At 44.2% G+C, this 16,706-nt stretch overlaps 1 protein-coding gene across 1 annotated transcript in view; it reads right to left on the bottom strand.

Annotated features, from left to right (window-relative positions):
• LOC144752614 (scavenger receptor cysteine-rich domain-containing protein DMBT1-like) overlaps positions 1-16,706 on the bottom strand; it is a 1,037,642-nt gene that overhangs the window by 895,430 nt on the left and 125,506 nt on the right. The window contains exon 6 of the mRNA XM_078640493.1: positions 12,881-12,892. Coding sequence (XP_078496619.1) covers positions 12,881-12,892 — 12 coding nt within the window. The remainder of the gene's footprint in view (positions 1-12,880; positions 12,893-16,706) is intronic.

Genomic DNA, 16,706 nt, shown 5'->3' with positions numbered 1-16,706 from the left:
GGTGGTGATGGACGGAGCATCTGAACTGGCCATGTCTGAACTGGGGTGGCGGAGTGAGCTAAAGAACAGTGATGGATTAAACCCAGATCAGTTGACTGGGGATGAGTGTTTGTATTGTCAACGCTCTGCCCATCATCACCTTTGGTTTTTCTAAACACTGCAGGAGCACTTATTGTCCTGAGAGGTATTGCCTCAGGGTACCTTGTGGCATGATCCACTACCACCATGATATACCTATATCCTGAAGCAGTAGGTGGGTTCAGGGGACCAACAATGCCCATCCCCACCCTGTCCTGCTGGCTGATTTCTTTCCGTCTGGGCTGCTCTTCCCCACCGGGGCTCCCGGGGTCCTTTCTCCGAGGCCAGGCTTGGCTCCGCCCCTCCTGCACAGTGGACGAACGGCCGGGCTTGGCTCCGCCGGTCTAGCTTCACACTACATCCCCCAGCATCCTTAGGGGCACGACGACGATGTGAGCAGGAGCGCGCCAGGAGGCGCATAAAGACTGGACAGGGACCGAGTCCCCTGGTGTCCTGCTGGCTGATTTCTTTCCGTCTGTGCTGCTCTTCCCCACCGGGGCTCCCAGGGTCCTTTCTCCGAGGCCGGGCTTGGCTCCGCCCCTCCTGCACAGTGGACGACCGGCCTGGCTTGGCAAAGGGCGGGCCCTCTGTGGCCCTCTGAGGCAAGAGGAGTTAGGGACGGGCCACCCCCCTTGGCATCGCAACAAGAGGCGGTAAAGAGACCTGGATATTATATCTATGCCCACTTACGGTCCTCCCCAATGGATATCATCTTGTGAATCCCAACAGTATTAGATTTGTTGCTGTTCTGGTGTTTACTACATATAAACCAGTCACATTATGATTCATAAGGCGGTTACCAAAAATTCTATCCCCCAGAGGGGTCCGTCCAACGGGTCACTTGACCACTACTTAAACAGGACAACTCCGCCCATTCCCCGTGAAACAGAGAGTCCTGGACGATCTCCGCCCATAGATAGTACACCCAACAACCGATCTCCCTTACAGGCAGCCGACATAGTACAAAACCTAACATTACTGGAGGAACTAAACAGTCTATGTAAAACCAAGTACGCTCTACTGGAACCGAGAATTAAGCAATCTAGCGCCCTTAACTGTTCTACAGCCAGCACAAGTCCCCGGACTAGCACACCACTCCACCTAAATGATAGTCTAATAGGTACCCCCCCACTTACTATCTGCAAAAGTCACCTCTCAAAACATAGTGCTCCCTCAGGTCCCCTTAGTCAAAAGAAAGCAAAACGGGGTGGAACACCAGGGAAGTCGAGCAAAACAACTAGAATTGTGCTCAAGACCCCCATTGGCCATCACCACCTCCCCCCCAGCCTCAGAGGATGCTGGGAAACCAGACTCTTCTATGCCTTCTACCCAGGCAATCCTATTGGCCCAGATTGAACACCTGGTCCAATCTATAATATCCCCGGTGATAGAAAGAATAAACAGTCTAGGGGATAGGCTTACGGGAGTAGAGGAAATGATGAAGGCCAATTTGATACTTTCAAAAAACATCGCAAGACCTAATCAAGTGCAGTCTCTGGCTGCCATAGAAGTGCCCATACTAAATGCACTAAGTAAAAATGTCCAAAACCAACCAGTAGCCTCACCCACGTCATCTCCAAACATTCCCAGAGTATCCACCAACTCCACATTAGCACAGTGCACTGCCACCAGAGTAGGGTTGAGCAAAGAACCCATATCCCATACGGGGACAGTTGCTAACCATGGCAACACGCCAAGAATTCCTAATCATATACACTTACCACCGGAGGTCGCTCCGTTTGTGTGCGTTCTCTCGGGTGTGCCAGCACTCACAAGCGGAAAAGTCGAAAGACATCAGGACCTAATAAATAAGGTTACATTCTGGCTAACAAACAATAGACCCATCCCCTCTACCTTGGATGGCAGAATAATGAGTCTCAGAAGGGTAGGCTGGCTAGGTTCCCTCCCAAAAGATATTGCCGGCGACCTAGTACTAGTTAAATTTAGGAACAAACACGTTGTCCCATATCTTCAAACTTGGTAGCCCCAAAAAGGAGATGGCCCTATATCCACCTGGGATCTATATGACTTTTACCCCAGTAGGTCATACCTCTGCCCATTAAGATCAAATGCAAAGTGTAACCATCAGATGGGCAGAAGTGTCTGCGTATTGAGCGGCTGTAATATCCCCACTTCCAATCGATTTGAAACACTGTATAATAGCTGTCTCTGATTTACCTGTTATTAACTGCCTTAATTAGTTGCATTGGTATTGTCTCTAATGCTAATCCTGTAAAATGAACGTAAACTATAAGGAAATCGCACCCAAAAATTGGGCTCATATATTTTTTAAACTTGTAGATTTTTTGTGTTATTGTAATGTATGTTTTTATGACTGTTATGCTTTTACTAAAAATAGCTACCCGATTCCGTTTTTCGATGAATTAACATTCATTCAACCAGACCAAAGTGATTAATATGTACTTGGAAGAGGCCTATTTGCACTTTGCACTTTGCACATCCATATTTTAATTTACGTTGCTATTTGTAAATATAAGGAAAAAAATAATTAGGAGAACTAAAGCCTATTTGTCCAAAATGTTTATTGGTATCCAAAGATGCTATTTATTGTCTACTTGCATATACTGAGTTGTAGAATCCGGTCTATTTCTAACAATCACTGGTTGACATTGTACTTTGCACTTTATTAAGTTGGTCTACCAACCAGGATTTATGCACTATGCACTTTATAAAACCGGCACCTTAAATAATGCTGCTAAATGACCTAGCAAGCGTTTGCTCTAATTGACGCACTAAACATGTGTAAATGACATCTTGTACTTTTTTATGGTTACCATTTTTTTTAATAAGGAAATATTCAGCAATACTACCTCATGTTAACGTGATTTTTCTTTTACCTTGACCATGTATGTAATTATCTGTGTACTTTTATGGATAATGTAGTATCCGAATAAAGTTTATTGACTGACTGACTGACCCTTTCAAAAGGAATCCCAACCACTGATAGTGGTATCAAGGGAGCCATTGCCGTGCCCCATGCCTTGCCACTAGCCTGACAGGTGACACAGGAGCTGCAAAACTCCTTTATCTTCTTAGACATCTGTGGTCAGTAGAAATGGTTCACCAACCGGTTCTATATCTTAGTCTGTCCAAATGTCCTACCAAGGGGATATCAGGACCCAAGTTCAGTATGAACTCTCTGTGCTTTTTGGGTACCGCCAGACTCCTGGTGGCCCCTTCCTTGAGCTTTCTGGCCTCAGTATAAAGCAGTGCATCTTCCAAGTCAATTCTGTGAAATCCACTGCTATCCCCCTCCTCTTGCTTGGATGCAATCCGCCTCAAGCTCTCGAGGTTGGGACAGTCTCTCTGTCCCTTACAGAACTCCTCTCTGGATGGTCTACCTGCTCCTGTCAATTCTGACAAAATCGACAGATCTGGCAGGGATGGAGTACCTTCTTCAGAGGTCAGATCCTCCCCAGCCGGGGCAGATTCCTCCTGCACCTCTGGGGTTTCCTGGGCTGGCTCACCAGACACAGTGCCCTTGTCTTTGGAAGCTTGGCTCTTTGTCCCGGAGTCCAGGCATTCAGCCTTTCCCTTCCGGATTGTTTTTGACCTGGTCTCAGCACACACCCATTCAGGGAGCTCCAATACTCTCAAATGGAACCCTTTCTCCACCTCTGACAAGCCAGGTGCTACGAGATCATTGCCCAGTAAACACTGGACTGGGAGTACAGGAGACACAGCTACTTTCATGGGGCCTGTCACGTCTCCCCATTCCGAATCCAGCATAGCCATGGGATGAATTTTGGTACTGCTATCTGTATAGGTCTCCTGGTGAAACATACCAGGTAGTATTCTCTCTTGAGGCACCAGGGTATTTAGGACCATTGGCACACTGGTTCCTGTGTTTCAAAGAGACTCCACCTCAGTCATATTAACTTTAGACCTCTGTCTGTACTTATCTATGTTTGGAGGTAAGGTGGCCAAGATTGTAATATTCACACCACTGAATGACGTGAAGATTGCCTATGCCACTTCCCTACCCTTCTCTGGATCATTCTCCACCTCCACACTTACACTAGCAATCCCTGGAGATGGCCCACTCTTGTGCCCTGGCTGATTACAGTCAAATCACTTTCCCACCTTTGAGGGATAAAATAACCTACCATTCTTGCCCAGATAACCCCTCCCTTTGAACTTGGGTTGGCTCAGCCCCACCTCCCCCTGTCCAGGTTTTGTGGGTCTTTGGAGGACTCCTGTTTTTTACTGTCTTTCCCCTGGGCATTCCCCAGGGGGAACCTGTCCTCCTTTCTTTTGATTGGCCCCTGGTGCGGATTGGAAACTCGGGTTCTGACCCACTTATCAGCTCCTTGCCCCAGCTCTGTGCGGTCGGTCAACTTAGGGTCCATGAGGTACTAATGTTACTTCTCTTCAGCACAATGAGTCAAAATGTGTTCTTTCAAAAACAGATTATGCAATCCCTCATATGTGTTTACTTTGTTACCAACAATCGAGTCTTAAAGTGCCTTCACTGAAATGTCCACAAAGTCCACCCAGGACCGAGGACTCAGTTTCTGGGTATCTCTGAGCTTCACCCTGTACTACTCTAGAGTCAGACCAAACTTTGTAACTAAGCATTGCCTCATGTGAGAATATGATTTTTCCTCATCCTCCTTCATGGTCAGGAGCCTATCCCTCCCAGCTACTTGAATCAGTTCGCACAAGAGTAACCCCCCATGCTTGGGGCAAACCCCCACATCTCTAGAGCCCTTGCAAATGCAGTAAACCATATGTCAACATCATATCCCTCTGTGTACCTGGGTACTATACCTTTTGGAAGTTTGTAGTCACACTCATCACCCTTGCACATCTCAATCTCTTTATCCTTGTCGCTGCCATAATTTCTTCTTGCTTCCTTCTCCTTCCACTGCTCCCTAACTAATTCATATTTCCTCTTTTCTAGGTCTAGTTCCCTTACTCTTAGGAACATCCCTAGAATTTCTGTGGGAGAACCGCCTCTCTCTCGCCTCTGGAGATCATGTACCTACTACTTAAAACAACGGAGGAGGCTTCATCTTCACCCTCCTAGATGACGCTGGGAGAGTCATTCTTCCCCTTCCCTTGAATCTCTGAGGCTACCCAACCTCAAGCCTTCAGGGACTTAATCAACCCTGCCTTCCAAATCTTGTTGGCTGCAGCTAGCCCCCTAGCAGTACACAGTATCCTAAGCTCAGCCATCTCAAGTTTAGGCAGTTTACCAGTTCAAAGTATCCCTAGTTTTGGGTAACAACAAATAGCAATCAGACTTAAAACAATTTTGGAAAAATCAAAAACATGGTTTAAAAATCAGTTTAGTCCCAATTCCAAAAATGTTAAACTCAAAAGTTTTGTTCTAAGGCAGTATAGATAATTTTTTATATCTTAATTCACTTCACTGAAAGGTGTACTTTTAAACACAAGTCCTCATCTACACCACTGAACACTAGATGTGGAAAGCGGGTTCTTAGTAGTGGTAAATATGCATCTCCCACTGTCAGTCAGTCAGTCAGTCAGTCAAGATTATGTTTATTTAGACTTTAGTCATTAAACAATTCAAAAGTATACAGATAAAACATTCTACATAACCATTTATAAAATTCACAATTTAAAACGTTTCTTCAAGTAGGTAGCAATAGCAGCAAACATTCTTAGGGCCGACCTGTCCTAACCAAAATAGTATAAAAATGTGTAGACTTAAGATATCCAGTTTCTTAAAAACTTCATAGTTCATCCATTTAACAATAACATTTCTAAAAATTTGATCATAGTTTTAAAAAAAATCTTTGTATTACCTTTATAAAATTCCCTAGAGCAATTGCAATTTCAATGGTGGGCATTTCTGTGAGTAAGTTGATCGCCTGTATTCGTGTCCTTGTGTTATATTTTAAAAATATATGGCGAAGGCATAGTTTTCGCTGCTCAAGGATTAAAGTGCAATCAAGAAGGATATGCATCGTGTCCCCCTTTGTACCCAGCCGGCACCTAAAACACCCTTTTCGGTCCATCATCTTTGTTTTTAATTCCTCATTTGCTAGCCAAGGGTTAATACCAATTCTCAATCTTAGGATCTCCTGCCTATACCAGAGGTTCAGCAGACGATCTAGGTAGGGGAACCAATTTTCAATATGCCAGGATTCAACCATAAACAGGACCGATTTTTTCTTGGCCAAGTATTCCATATCTATATTTCTTGAGACTTCTTGCCCCTGATACTTCAAAGCGCTTTTAGTGCACTCTACTCTTAGTGAGTCTTGGCAAAAATCAACCTTTATATTCGCACATACCTGCTCGATTTTCTTCCTATTAATTTTTGCCCAACTTAGATTACTAGATTGGATCTCACTTTTACACCATTGGGATACTTTCTGGCCTTCCTCATCATCTAGCCGTTTCCAGAACCTTAGCAAAGCTATTTGGGATTGGACCCCCCAGGCTGTTGTTTCTAGCTCCGTTCTAATTGCTTGGATCATTGATGACATGGGCAAGGTCAACAGGGATTTCAGACACTTCCCTTCCTCCAGGTCCCAGACCCCTTTACCACTCAAATAAAGGACTTCTGCACCATAGAGTACCTGTGGGGGGATCATTGCGCTGAATGCCTTTACCAGCGGACAGTGAGACATATCTCCGTAATCGCGGTTAAAGATTTTCAAGCCAGCGATCGATGTATGGGCTTTCGCTTTCTGGGCTTCAAGATGCGAATTCCACTTTAGGGATTTATGAAACCACATCCCTAGGTAGCGGTATTCATTAACCAAATCCAGTTTCAAATCGCCCAAAAACCAAGTAAACTTGCTGACTTTTTGCCCGAAACATAACATTTTTGTCTTCTCCAGATTAATTGTTAAAAATTTCCTTACACAGTATTGTTTAAAGGAATTCAACTCCCTTTGAAGGCCTGATTCGGTCTGATCTCCCACTGGCAATAAGGCCACTAACACAGGCTAGGGCTAAGTACAGGTCTCAATAAATTATTCCCATGCTCAACCCTGGGAAGCATTGCTGCGAACAAGCAGCTTAATTTCAGAGACAGGTATGTAAAGCATTTAAAAATACAAATTCTGTAAATAATTATGACACTATGCACAATAAAAATCCCACACCAATTTATGAAAATATGGAATATGTTTATTTTTAAAACAACACAAAAATGACAACAATCCAATGTAGGGAACTGGAGATATGGATTTTTAAAGATTAAGGGCCATATGTATCAACAAATGTCTCCATAGACAGAGAATGGGCAAAGCCATTTGATACATCTGGCCCTTAGCACTTTATAGCACTTAGAAACCTATAGTGCCACTCTGGGACATCTGGACATGTGGATATCTGGACACCAGGTCAAAGTCAAAGTTTCAGGCCAACCGCGATGGACCCCTGCTCGGATACCGCTCACTGTAGGCCCTGGTTGGTATTTTACCTTCTGACTTTAAAACATTTCTGGAGCTTTTTCTGCCGGGGTCCCGCAATGCTCTTCACCAGTCCAGGTACCATGAGGTTTCGCCAGCTTGCTTTCCAGGGAGCTCCCGGTCAACTCTGGAAGTTGGACCTCCAGAGCTTTTCAGTGGGACAAACCAGCAGGTCAGGCCGTCTTGCAATAGAAGGTAATTGGCTTGGCTCTCAGGTTTAACCCCTTCAGCGCTGATGACGAGCTCAGCTCGTCATCAGTTGCGCCGCTCGCACGCTGATGACGAGCTGAGCTCGTCATGTAACGCGGCTTTTGAAAAAAAGCCGCGTAGCACGAAAATCGCCGCAGCGCGCATGCGGTCAAGCAGGCCCCATTTTGGAGTTTTTTCAAAGTTGCTCAAAACTTCTCCAACCTTCTAGAAATTCTTCCTGAAGTCCCTCTTAAGGGTCCAAAGTGTCCAAAACACAATCCAAGGGTCTGGAATCTGGAAGATTGGGATCACAATTCCCATGATGCACCTGGACAAAACCTTTACATATCCACTCGACGCACTCCAGTCAGGGCAATCTTGGTGGTGATGGTCCATGTGAGCTCTGTTAATCTGTGGCTAGCAAGGAGTCCACTCTTTATTCCTCTTGAAGCAAGGTACATCCAAAGAGCTGTAGTTCCAGATAATGCAGCCGGCAGAGTCAGTCAGAATACAGGGCCTGATGGTACAAATCAAGTTTCCAGCTTTGCTAGCCACCTTCTTCTTCTCTTAGATTGAAGCAGCAGATCTGAGAGGCTCTTCTCCTCTCACATATTTATTCAGTGTTCTCTGGGGTCAAGCAGGAGAACACTCCTGTCCAATGAGGTGAGGGGCAACACCTCAAAGCACAACCATTTCCTCCAAACTGTGGCATAATCTTCTTCCATAAAGCACTATACCTCCAAAATTCAGCATGGTTGAACTCTCAGCAGAGGAGCAAGAACTAGTTAAACCAACCTCCAGTATGGCTCATTTCCACATCTCTCCTCCCCCTACCATATGACAATTCCATCCTTAAGCCTGACATCTGTCTGGGTCATAGGGCTGGGGATAGGTGGACCTGGTATTCCCTACTTGCCCTATTTCTCATTTGTAGCATATGCTTTACAACCCCTCCCCCCTGCTCTGGCATTCCTGTGTAGTAGAGCCCTCTCTAACATATAGCCTCTCTCTGGCTGAGCCACTTATCTCTTCATCAACACAGCCTGGCTAATTCTGTTAACTCTGACCAATCAGGGAAGACCACAGAAGGCTGAATTTTGGCTTCAGACAAGAAAGTCTTATCACTTCTTTTCTGTATATTTTAGGATACATGCATCAATAGCATATTGTTGAATTTATCAATACCAGTCTCCTCTGTTTTCGAATGATATGCCTATAGTTACATGACCCCCAACCCTGGGAAACTTAGGGGAGACTTTAGGGGTCCTGAATATGCAAAACTAGTGTGGATCCTCATTCAACAGTGCTCCAAGCACCAACGCCGATTTTGTGAGCCACTTTACAACAATGAGGAAGTGAAATGTGCAATTTCTCTATCATCAGGGCATATAAAACATCTTTTATAAGGGCCCTCCTTATAATGATATGACCCCCCCCCCCCCTGGGACAACTAGGGGAGAACCGGGGGATACCTAAAATGCCAGGATATTGTAGTTCATCACTTTCTAAGGGACCCTACCACCAAAGTCGAATTTGGGCACAATTTACATTTAAAAGCAGTGGTGCAACACAGGGCGGCTTGTAAAAGGACCTCAGGCTCTCATAAGGGCACTTATGCAAGTGCAGAAAAGGCTTCTGGTATCTAAACTGCCATGCCATATTATGCACTAGGGATTTAAAGGTAGTTGTAATCCCCTTGCCCTATTATGTAATAGGGACTTATAGGGTAGGTCATGCCAATTATTAGTGTACCCTATTATTTAGTGTGCCCTCGTGTATATGTGTGTTTTCACTGTGTTTTCAGCATAGCACTGGCCCTTGGCCTGGTTAAAGAACCCAGGGACATTCAGAGTCACCACCAGCACCAGTCAGCAAAAGATAGGCAGTGCACAGTGCACACATGATGACTTTGCAACAGGGGGATTCAAGACAAAAAAGGAGCACAGAAGAGATAATGACCTCTACTCCAGGACAGGCCGGGCCTGCTGGCTTAGTGGACTAATACATCCACTATAGGGGCCTGTGTTTGACCTCATGGTCACAGTTTCAAATCCTGGGGAGCCTTTCATCCTTCTGAGGTCAATAAAATGAGTAACATTGAGTTGGGTAACAATAAAGATCTGTTATTCTGCGCCAAGATACCTGTAGAGGTGAATGTGTGTTTTATGAAATACACGTCATAACAAGCATATGCAATCAGTCTCGTCTTTGGGACCTTATATGTATTTAGCTATGCAGCACATTATCCTGGGTGCTAAAACATCTACTGTCCTTTAACATGGAGGCTTTGACAGTAATAGGTACATTATTGCATGATACATTATCACACATTACTGCAGCATAGCCTCACTCACATGTATCTTCAGCACAATCACATCCCTAGCTCATGGTAATCACCACGACATAGGGAAGATCCAATGACTTCAGGTTATTATTAAATATATTTTCTAAATCACATAAGCACAAGTAAAAGCAGCCACTGAATATCTCTACTTGCCTTTCAGTGCGGTGATGCGGGAACATGCAGTGGAATGCATTTTTTAACCCACTATGACGTGCCGTTTCGCCTGTAGAGAAGTGCCTGCATAGATAGAGTGTCATTGAAAATGATGCCCAAGTTCTTTGCCGCTCGTTTGGGTTCTGGGGCGGTGTCTAGTCCCTGGGGCCACGAGCAATATTCCCAAATACACTGGGCACCCCTGAAAAGTAGGATTTCCGATTGCCCGGTGTTTAGTTTTAGACAGTGTTGGGACATTCAGCCTGCGAGTTCAGTAAGACAGGTTATTAAGTTGTCCTTGGTCTCAGTGTTGGTCAGCCTGTCTATCAGGGGAATCACCAATTGTGTGTCATCAGCGTATGAGCAGATGTCAAATCCCCATTTCCTATTAACATCGGCCAGAGATGAAATGTATGCATTAAACAGGGTGGGGCTTAGGGTAGCTCCCTGCGGGACTCTGTATTTAATAGTCTTTGATGTGGAAGTGCAGGATCCCGTATGAATTGTTTGGGTCCAATCTTTCAAAAAGGAGGTGAACCATGACAAGGCTTTAGAACTGATTCCTTTTTATGCAGGATTTGGACAAGTTTTGTATGTGATACAGTGTCGAAGGCCGCAGTAAGATCCAATAGGTTCAGTGCTTCTGCTCTACCTTGATCAACTAGTGATCTAATATCATCAGACACTGCCAATAAAATGGCTTCGGTACTATTGTTGGCTCTTAAGTCCGTCTGGGAGGGGTCAAGTAAGTTGTTAGATTCAAGGAAGGTGGTAAATTGCTTATTTACTAATCGCTCCAAGACTTTAGATAGGGAAGTTGAGAGATGGGGCGGTAGATAGCTGGGTCATATAATCAGAGTCCTGCTTTTTTTGGAAGTGGAAACACCACTGTTTTCTTCCATATGTCTGGGAATGAAGCTTGTTCCAGAGATTGGTTAAATATTTTGGTGATGTGAGGGGATGGAACGGATGCCAGTCTGGCAAAAATAAAATAAGGGCAGGGATCTCATGGAGATCCGGCTTTGCCCTCAATCATGGCTTTAGCCACTTCTTCATCTGAGAAAGGAGTTAAAGTGTCAAGATGAATTCGTGCAGAGGGATGAGGGGCCAAGTTTCTCCAGTCTGTAATGTCTTCTTCGTGGGGGATTGTCGAAGGATGGGTAAATTTTGTCACCTTGTCGGTGAAAAAATTATTGATTAGTTCACAATTCTCTGTTGTAGGAGCTATAGTTTGAGATAGGCTGGTGGGTTTACAAAGTTCGTGAATAACTTTGTAAAGTTCCTTGGACGAGCTGTCATTACCTTCGATCCTTTTTGTATAGTAGTTTGTTTTGGCATTTTTTATTTTGTGTTGGTGATTTTTTTGTTCAGTTAAGAAGTTTTGTCTATCAGTGTAGTCCTTTGACAGTCTCCATTTATGCTCCAAAATGTGGCATTTTCGTTTATTTATTTTTAGTTCGGGAGTATACTATCTTTCGGTTTTGGAATTGGTGGATAGTTTCTTATTAAGTTTGGGGGTGCATTTGTCAAGCGACTTCTCAATTTCTTGTTGTAAGTGAGTGGCAGAGGCACTAGCAGAATTGGAGTGAAGTGTGTCTGGGTCATGATGCGCGAAATGCATAGTAAAGGCTTCCTGAGTAATTAGGTTCATGTGGCTTTTCCCCGATTAATGTGTAATTTCAATCTTAGATGCCTTCGTTGGTAACGTTAGGGAAAAGGAGATTAAAAAGTGATCTGTCCACTGAAGTGGTTTAATCTCATGAATGTTGATTGATGTTATGTTCGAGAACAGTAGGTCCAAAGTATGTCCAGCCACATGGGTTGGTTCTGATATCCTCTGAGTTAGTTGCATAATGAACATATCATTTTCTAAGGGTTTAACACCTGGATTAGTGGTATTTTCAAAGTGGAGATTAAAATCGCCCACGCCTAAGAATTGATTCTGTTTTAACACTTTCGAGTCTCATGACGAGCTCAGCTCGTCATGAGCCACGGTGCTCGTGTGCTCATGACGAGCTGAGCTCTTCATGACCGTTAGAACGCTCGCATGCTGGGCAAATTCCCCTGCTGTGCAAGCGTTCTAAAGAAATGGGTGTGGTCATGGCGAGCTCAGCTCGTCATGCGCACACGCCCACCGTGGCTCATGAAGATCTGACCTCGTCATGAGCAGGGGGGCGCTGTGCACGCCCCCCAGCACAGCAGGGGAATTTGCCCAGCTGTGAAGGGGTTAAACAGAGGATGAACAGTTGAACAAGTAGGTTGTCACTTAATCCAGCATAGTGGCCGATGGGGTTGTAGATGACGGCTTCTCCCAATAATACTTAGGGCACCCTTCGACATAGACTCTGTCACCTCTGCTTGCAGGTAACTCTCCTCTAGAATCCACCTTCGGATTCCACCGGACACTTTCTCCTTCTTCAACAGCAGCACTTTCCTGAAGTCCTTCACTGGGTTCGACAGCATTTCCAAGCACCACTTCACACGTATGAACCCGACCTCCCTGGTGTAGGTAACATGGGTACTAGGGTATCCACGGGTGAGGTGGCTCTCCAACTTTCTGTCTTCCACTGGGTTTCTTCAGGGTCCACTGGGAAGGGTCCTTAATCATAAAAAATCCAACGGCGACTTACCTGTAGAGTTGTACAGAACACGCAGTTGTGTTCCCAAACTGCACACACTCTCTGTGGGGTCCCTATCTACTCACCTTGGGTGGTTCCTTGGGTCCCCAGTACTTCTACGTCCTCTCGACACTGTCTTGACCCGAGTTGTGGTTCTTATACCACTTTCTTGGTTTATGGTTTGGTCCCTCCCTGGGGTTCACTGTGTATTTCCTGCTATTAACTGTATTTCTACGAAAAGTATTGAATGCATTGTGTTTATCTCCATGTAGGAGATATCTAAACATGTTAGAGTGTATTCTATAATAAATACATATTTTATAAATACCTTGTGTGGCTCTTTTTCACATAATCTATACTATAAGATTGGATCTGATAAAACAAGCTGATTTACACTCCTTCTGGACTAAGCCTGAGTCTACTCTCCACATCTACCACTTAGAGAACTTTCTGTGGTTGTCTAAGACCTCCTAAATCACCATAAGGGTTGTCTGGACCGGTGCAAGGAGCCCACTTACATCAGTGGACATCATACACCAGGCCAGCTTCTCACAGTTGCGAGAAATAAAAGTCCCACAAAGTACATACAACAGATCTTAGAGACAGCGCAAGCCCTGTTAGGCTCAACCTAAAAACGAGGGCACAGGAGGCAGGTCACAAGGGCCAGAGTAAGAGGACCCAGCACTGAGGCATCACCTATAGAAGTTCTGATTGAATCAAGATCCTCCAGCCAGGGGGATTACAAATATTAACACATTAGCTCCCATGATAACTCTATCAGGTAAGTGCATTTAAAAGTTTTGAATGTTCATTAGGCATATGGGTGGGACCCTACACCATTAATGACGTTTAGGAATGGTCCTTAACAATCTTTCTACCAAGTAAAATATCAAATACTATTACAATCACCTAGTTATCATTGAACAGTTTTTTTATGGACATAACACATCCAAAACACTGCATTACGAGTAGTGTAGCTTGGGGGTAGCCGCACGCTCAATAAATGTCAGTATATGTATACCTAGTATTGGCAGCAACTGTTTATACTGTTCACAATGTTTATCCCGAATAATATTTCAAATGCAAACGGATATATTTATTACAGATTGGATATAATGTCATCCTCTTTCCAGTGTGACAAGGTGTACTACACGAGTGGACAAAACATTTTCACTCCCTAAAGTAAAGTTTAAAAATGCATTACAAATTTAAAATATTCTGCCTCCTAATGCAGATCTGCCCAGACAAGCCAGACAAAGGGACACCCACCCAGTGCAGGACAGGTGAAGTAACGTCATCAACAGAGACAAGTCCTTCAGACAGCATGAGGTTCACAAGTGTGCATACAAGGCACACAACATCAGCTGGAGAGCAGCCAATTATTGAACAGAAAACTAGGGAGTGGACTTAGGGAGGCAGCCATCTTTAGCTAGACAAACCTACAGCAAACGTTGCTATCACTTCCTGCATGGTATACTATTATATACTATTAGGCATCCCTACTGCTACTCCATTTTACAGCCGTGAAAAGTCTACGCTGTTGATCCAACGTAAGCAGCACTGGGCTACAAGTGACCGTACTATGAGCAGTGCTTTCAATGGGCCGGTACTGTCTGGTACCGGCAATTTTCATTTTGAGAGGGAGAGTGCCTGCACTTCTAAAGAGAGGCGTAATACTTTTACTTGAAGTGTACCGGCACTTCTCAGAAACAAGCAGGTACTCTATGCACTTTTTTTTCCATTTCAAGCACCGACTATAAGGTTGGAATTGCATAGTAAGCTTCGGACATGAGAAATCACACCTGGCAGGCCACAGTTTACATATGCAGTTAAGGACCTTTGTCTAAGGCATCGCCACTAATTAGGCTGCACACAGGCATAACAGAGGCCTGCAGATAACTGTATACTGACACTAGGTCACTCTGTTGAAAGGCCTCTGTTCGACAACCTGCAAGTGCAGGAGTACTCCAAAAATGCGGACTAAATCATAGGGAAGATGTCAGTAGAAGTCAAGTCCAGAGCACTGCTTCACTAGAAGAATTCAATACAACAACGAATGCAGCCAGTAGACCTTCATTTGCACAAGGGCAGAGTGAAGAGACCGTTAGTGTGAGCAGTGCGCCTGTCGTCCCTGAGACGGCATCAACCAAGTGCCAGAGGAGCCACAGGGCTGAGGAGTGGATTCCAGGGCTGTGTCAAAAGAAAACCACAGTCCAAAGGAAGAAATAAGGTACATTATTTATTTTGTTGAATCTGTTTTCTTTACTAATAGTTATAGTTGATTAGAGAATGATTTATACTGGCTGGCTGAATAGTTTGCTCCATTTCTAAATATGTGTTGTGGTCGGTAAATAATCAGTCACATATGTTTACATCAGCATAACTATGCTTGTATTTCATTTATGTTTTGCTTTAGATTGAAAACGATTTTAAAATAATAAATGTTCCTTGCGTGTTTTTGGCATGCACATCCTTTTGCAGCCCTTCCAGCATCCAGCCTAGGTGGTGGTTGTTGGGAAAACATTGTCATCATCATCATCATAAGAAACACCATTTTCCATTTCTGTGGGTAGTCTGAAGACAGTCTTTTCCTCGTTGTGATATTGGATGATATGGCAGGTGTGGTAACTATCTTGGAGTAGGTCTTTGTAGAATGTTCAAGTGTTTCTCTCGTTTTAAGTAGGCCCGGGTGGAGTTCATGGAGTTCCACGTGTCCCAAAAAAACCACTGTGTTACGAGGAGCTCCGCAAGCGGCGGAGTGCGTTATGTTGTGCAGTTCGCCCTAGGTTTTTAGCGCCATGTGTTTGTCCAGTGCTGGTAAGTCCGCCCGAACGGCACCATGTGCAGCGCAAGAGGGCGCTGCTTCTTTCTGCCACACTAGTAGATGTTTCTGCTTGAGCTACCTCTACCGTTATGTGAACGGATGGTTTCTCAACAGGAGCGGTAGCAGCCACCCGCGACCGCCCACATTGAGAAATCTCACAGGGAGGTGGTCTGGAGTAAGTTTTTCCTCGCTTGTGCTTGCCAACTTAACATTGGCGACCATTAACGGGGAAAAAACTTCCCTCCGCTACGCAGAGCTGAGTTTTTCGGAACTCGGTGAGCTATGTGGAGCAGGGGGTGGAAAAAACATTGCAACCCCAGGAGCGCAGCAGAATTTCACATCCAGACCTACTTTTAAGCAGACATGTGTACCTGCCTTTCAGCAGTGTTCAGCATTATAGCTATGTCCCCTTAGTGTATATAGATTTAAATATGTTGTCAAAATCCATGAATGCAATGCATATGCATATGTCAAATATAAATGTATGCCATGTTACGTTTTACACATTGAAATGTATGTAAAAATATTTCTATGATGTGTTATATATAACTAGGCAGTTTTCAGTTTCGATTTATTGTGAATTCTGGTGTCTTTTGTGTTTTTCAATTTTAAAAAAAATTGTACAAATCAGTGATATGAACGTTTTCAATTTTTTGTTCCATGATAAATCAGCGGTAGATTTTTTTTCTAGTGCTAATGAATAATTCGGCAAATATTTAGTTCTTATACCATTCATTCTTATTTAGTGTTTCTATCCTGGACCCAACTTACTTCTTTGAACCCTTTACTTGAATTTGCTCTTCAATTAGCATTTTATTATTTCTCTCATCTTCCTGCCAATCACAGTTCAACTCAAAACCTGCTGACCACTACACAGTAATGTGCATTGAACTGTTAGTCAAAACCCTATGAGATGAGCAAAGCGCCAAAAAAGAAGTAGAAGTAGGTCCTGGGGGTCCATGAGCCTTGCATATGGTCACAAGGCATATCAAGTTGCTTACACTAGCTCAAGTAGGTCACTGTAGGACCATCCATCACAGAAAAAGGCTTACAGGTAGGGCTACATTTGTACAGCTTTGGCAACACAG

Source organism: Lissotriton helveticus, chromosome 5_1, assembly GCF_964261635.1.
Source record: "Lissotriton helveticus chromosome 5_1, aLisHel1.1, whole genome shotgun sequence".
In the NCBI taxonomy this organism is placed as follows: Eukaryota; Metazoa; Chordata; class Amphibia; order Caudata; family Salamandridae; genus Lissotriton; species Lissotriton helveticus.
This window is presented reverse-complemented; position numbering and strand designations above follow the sequence as displayed.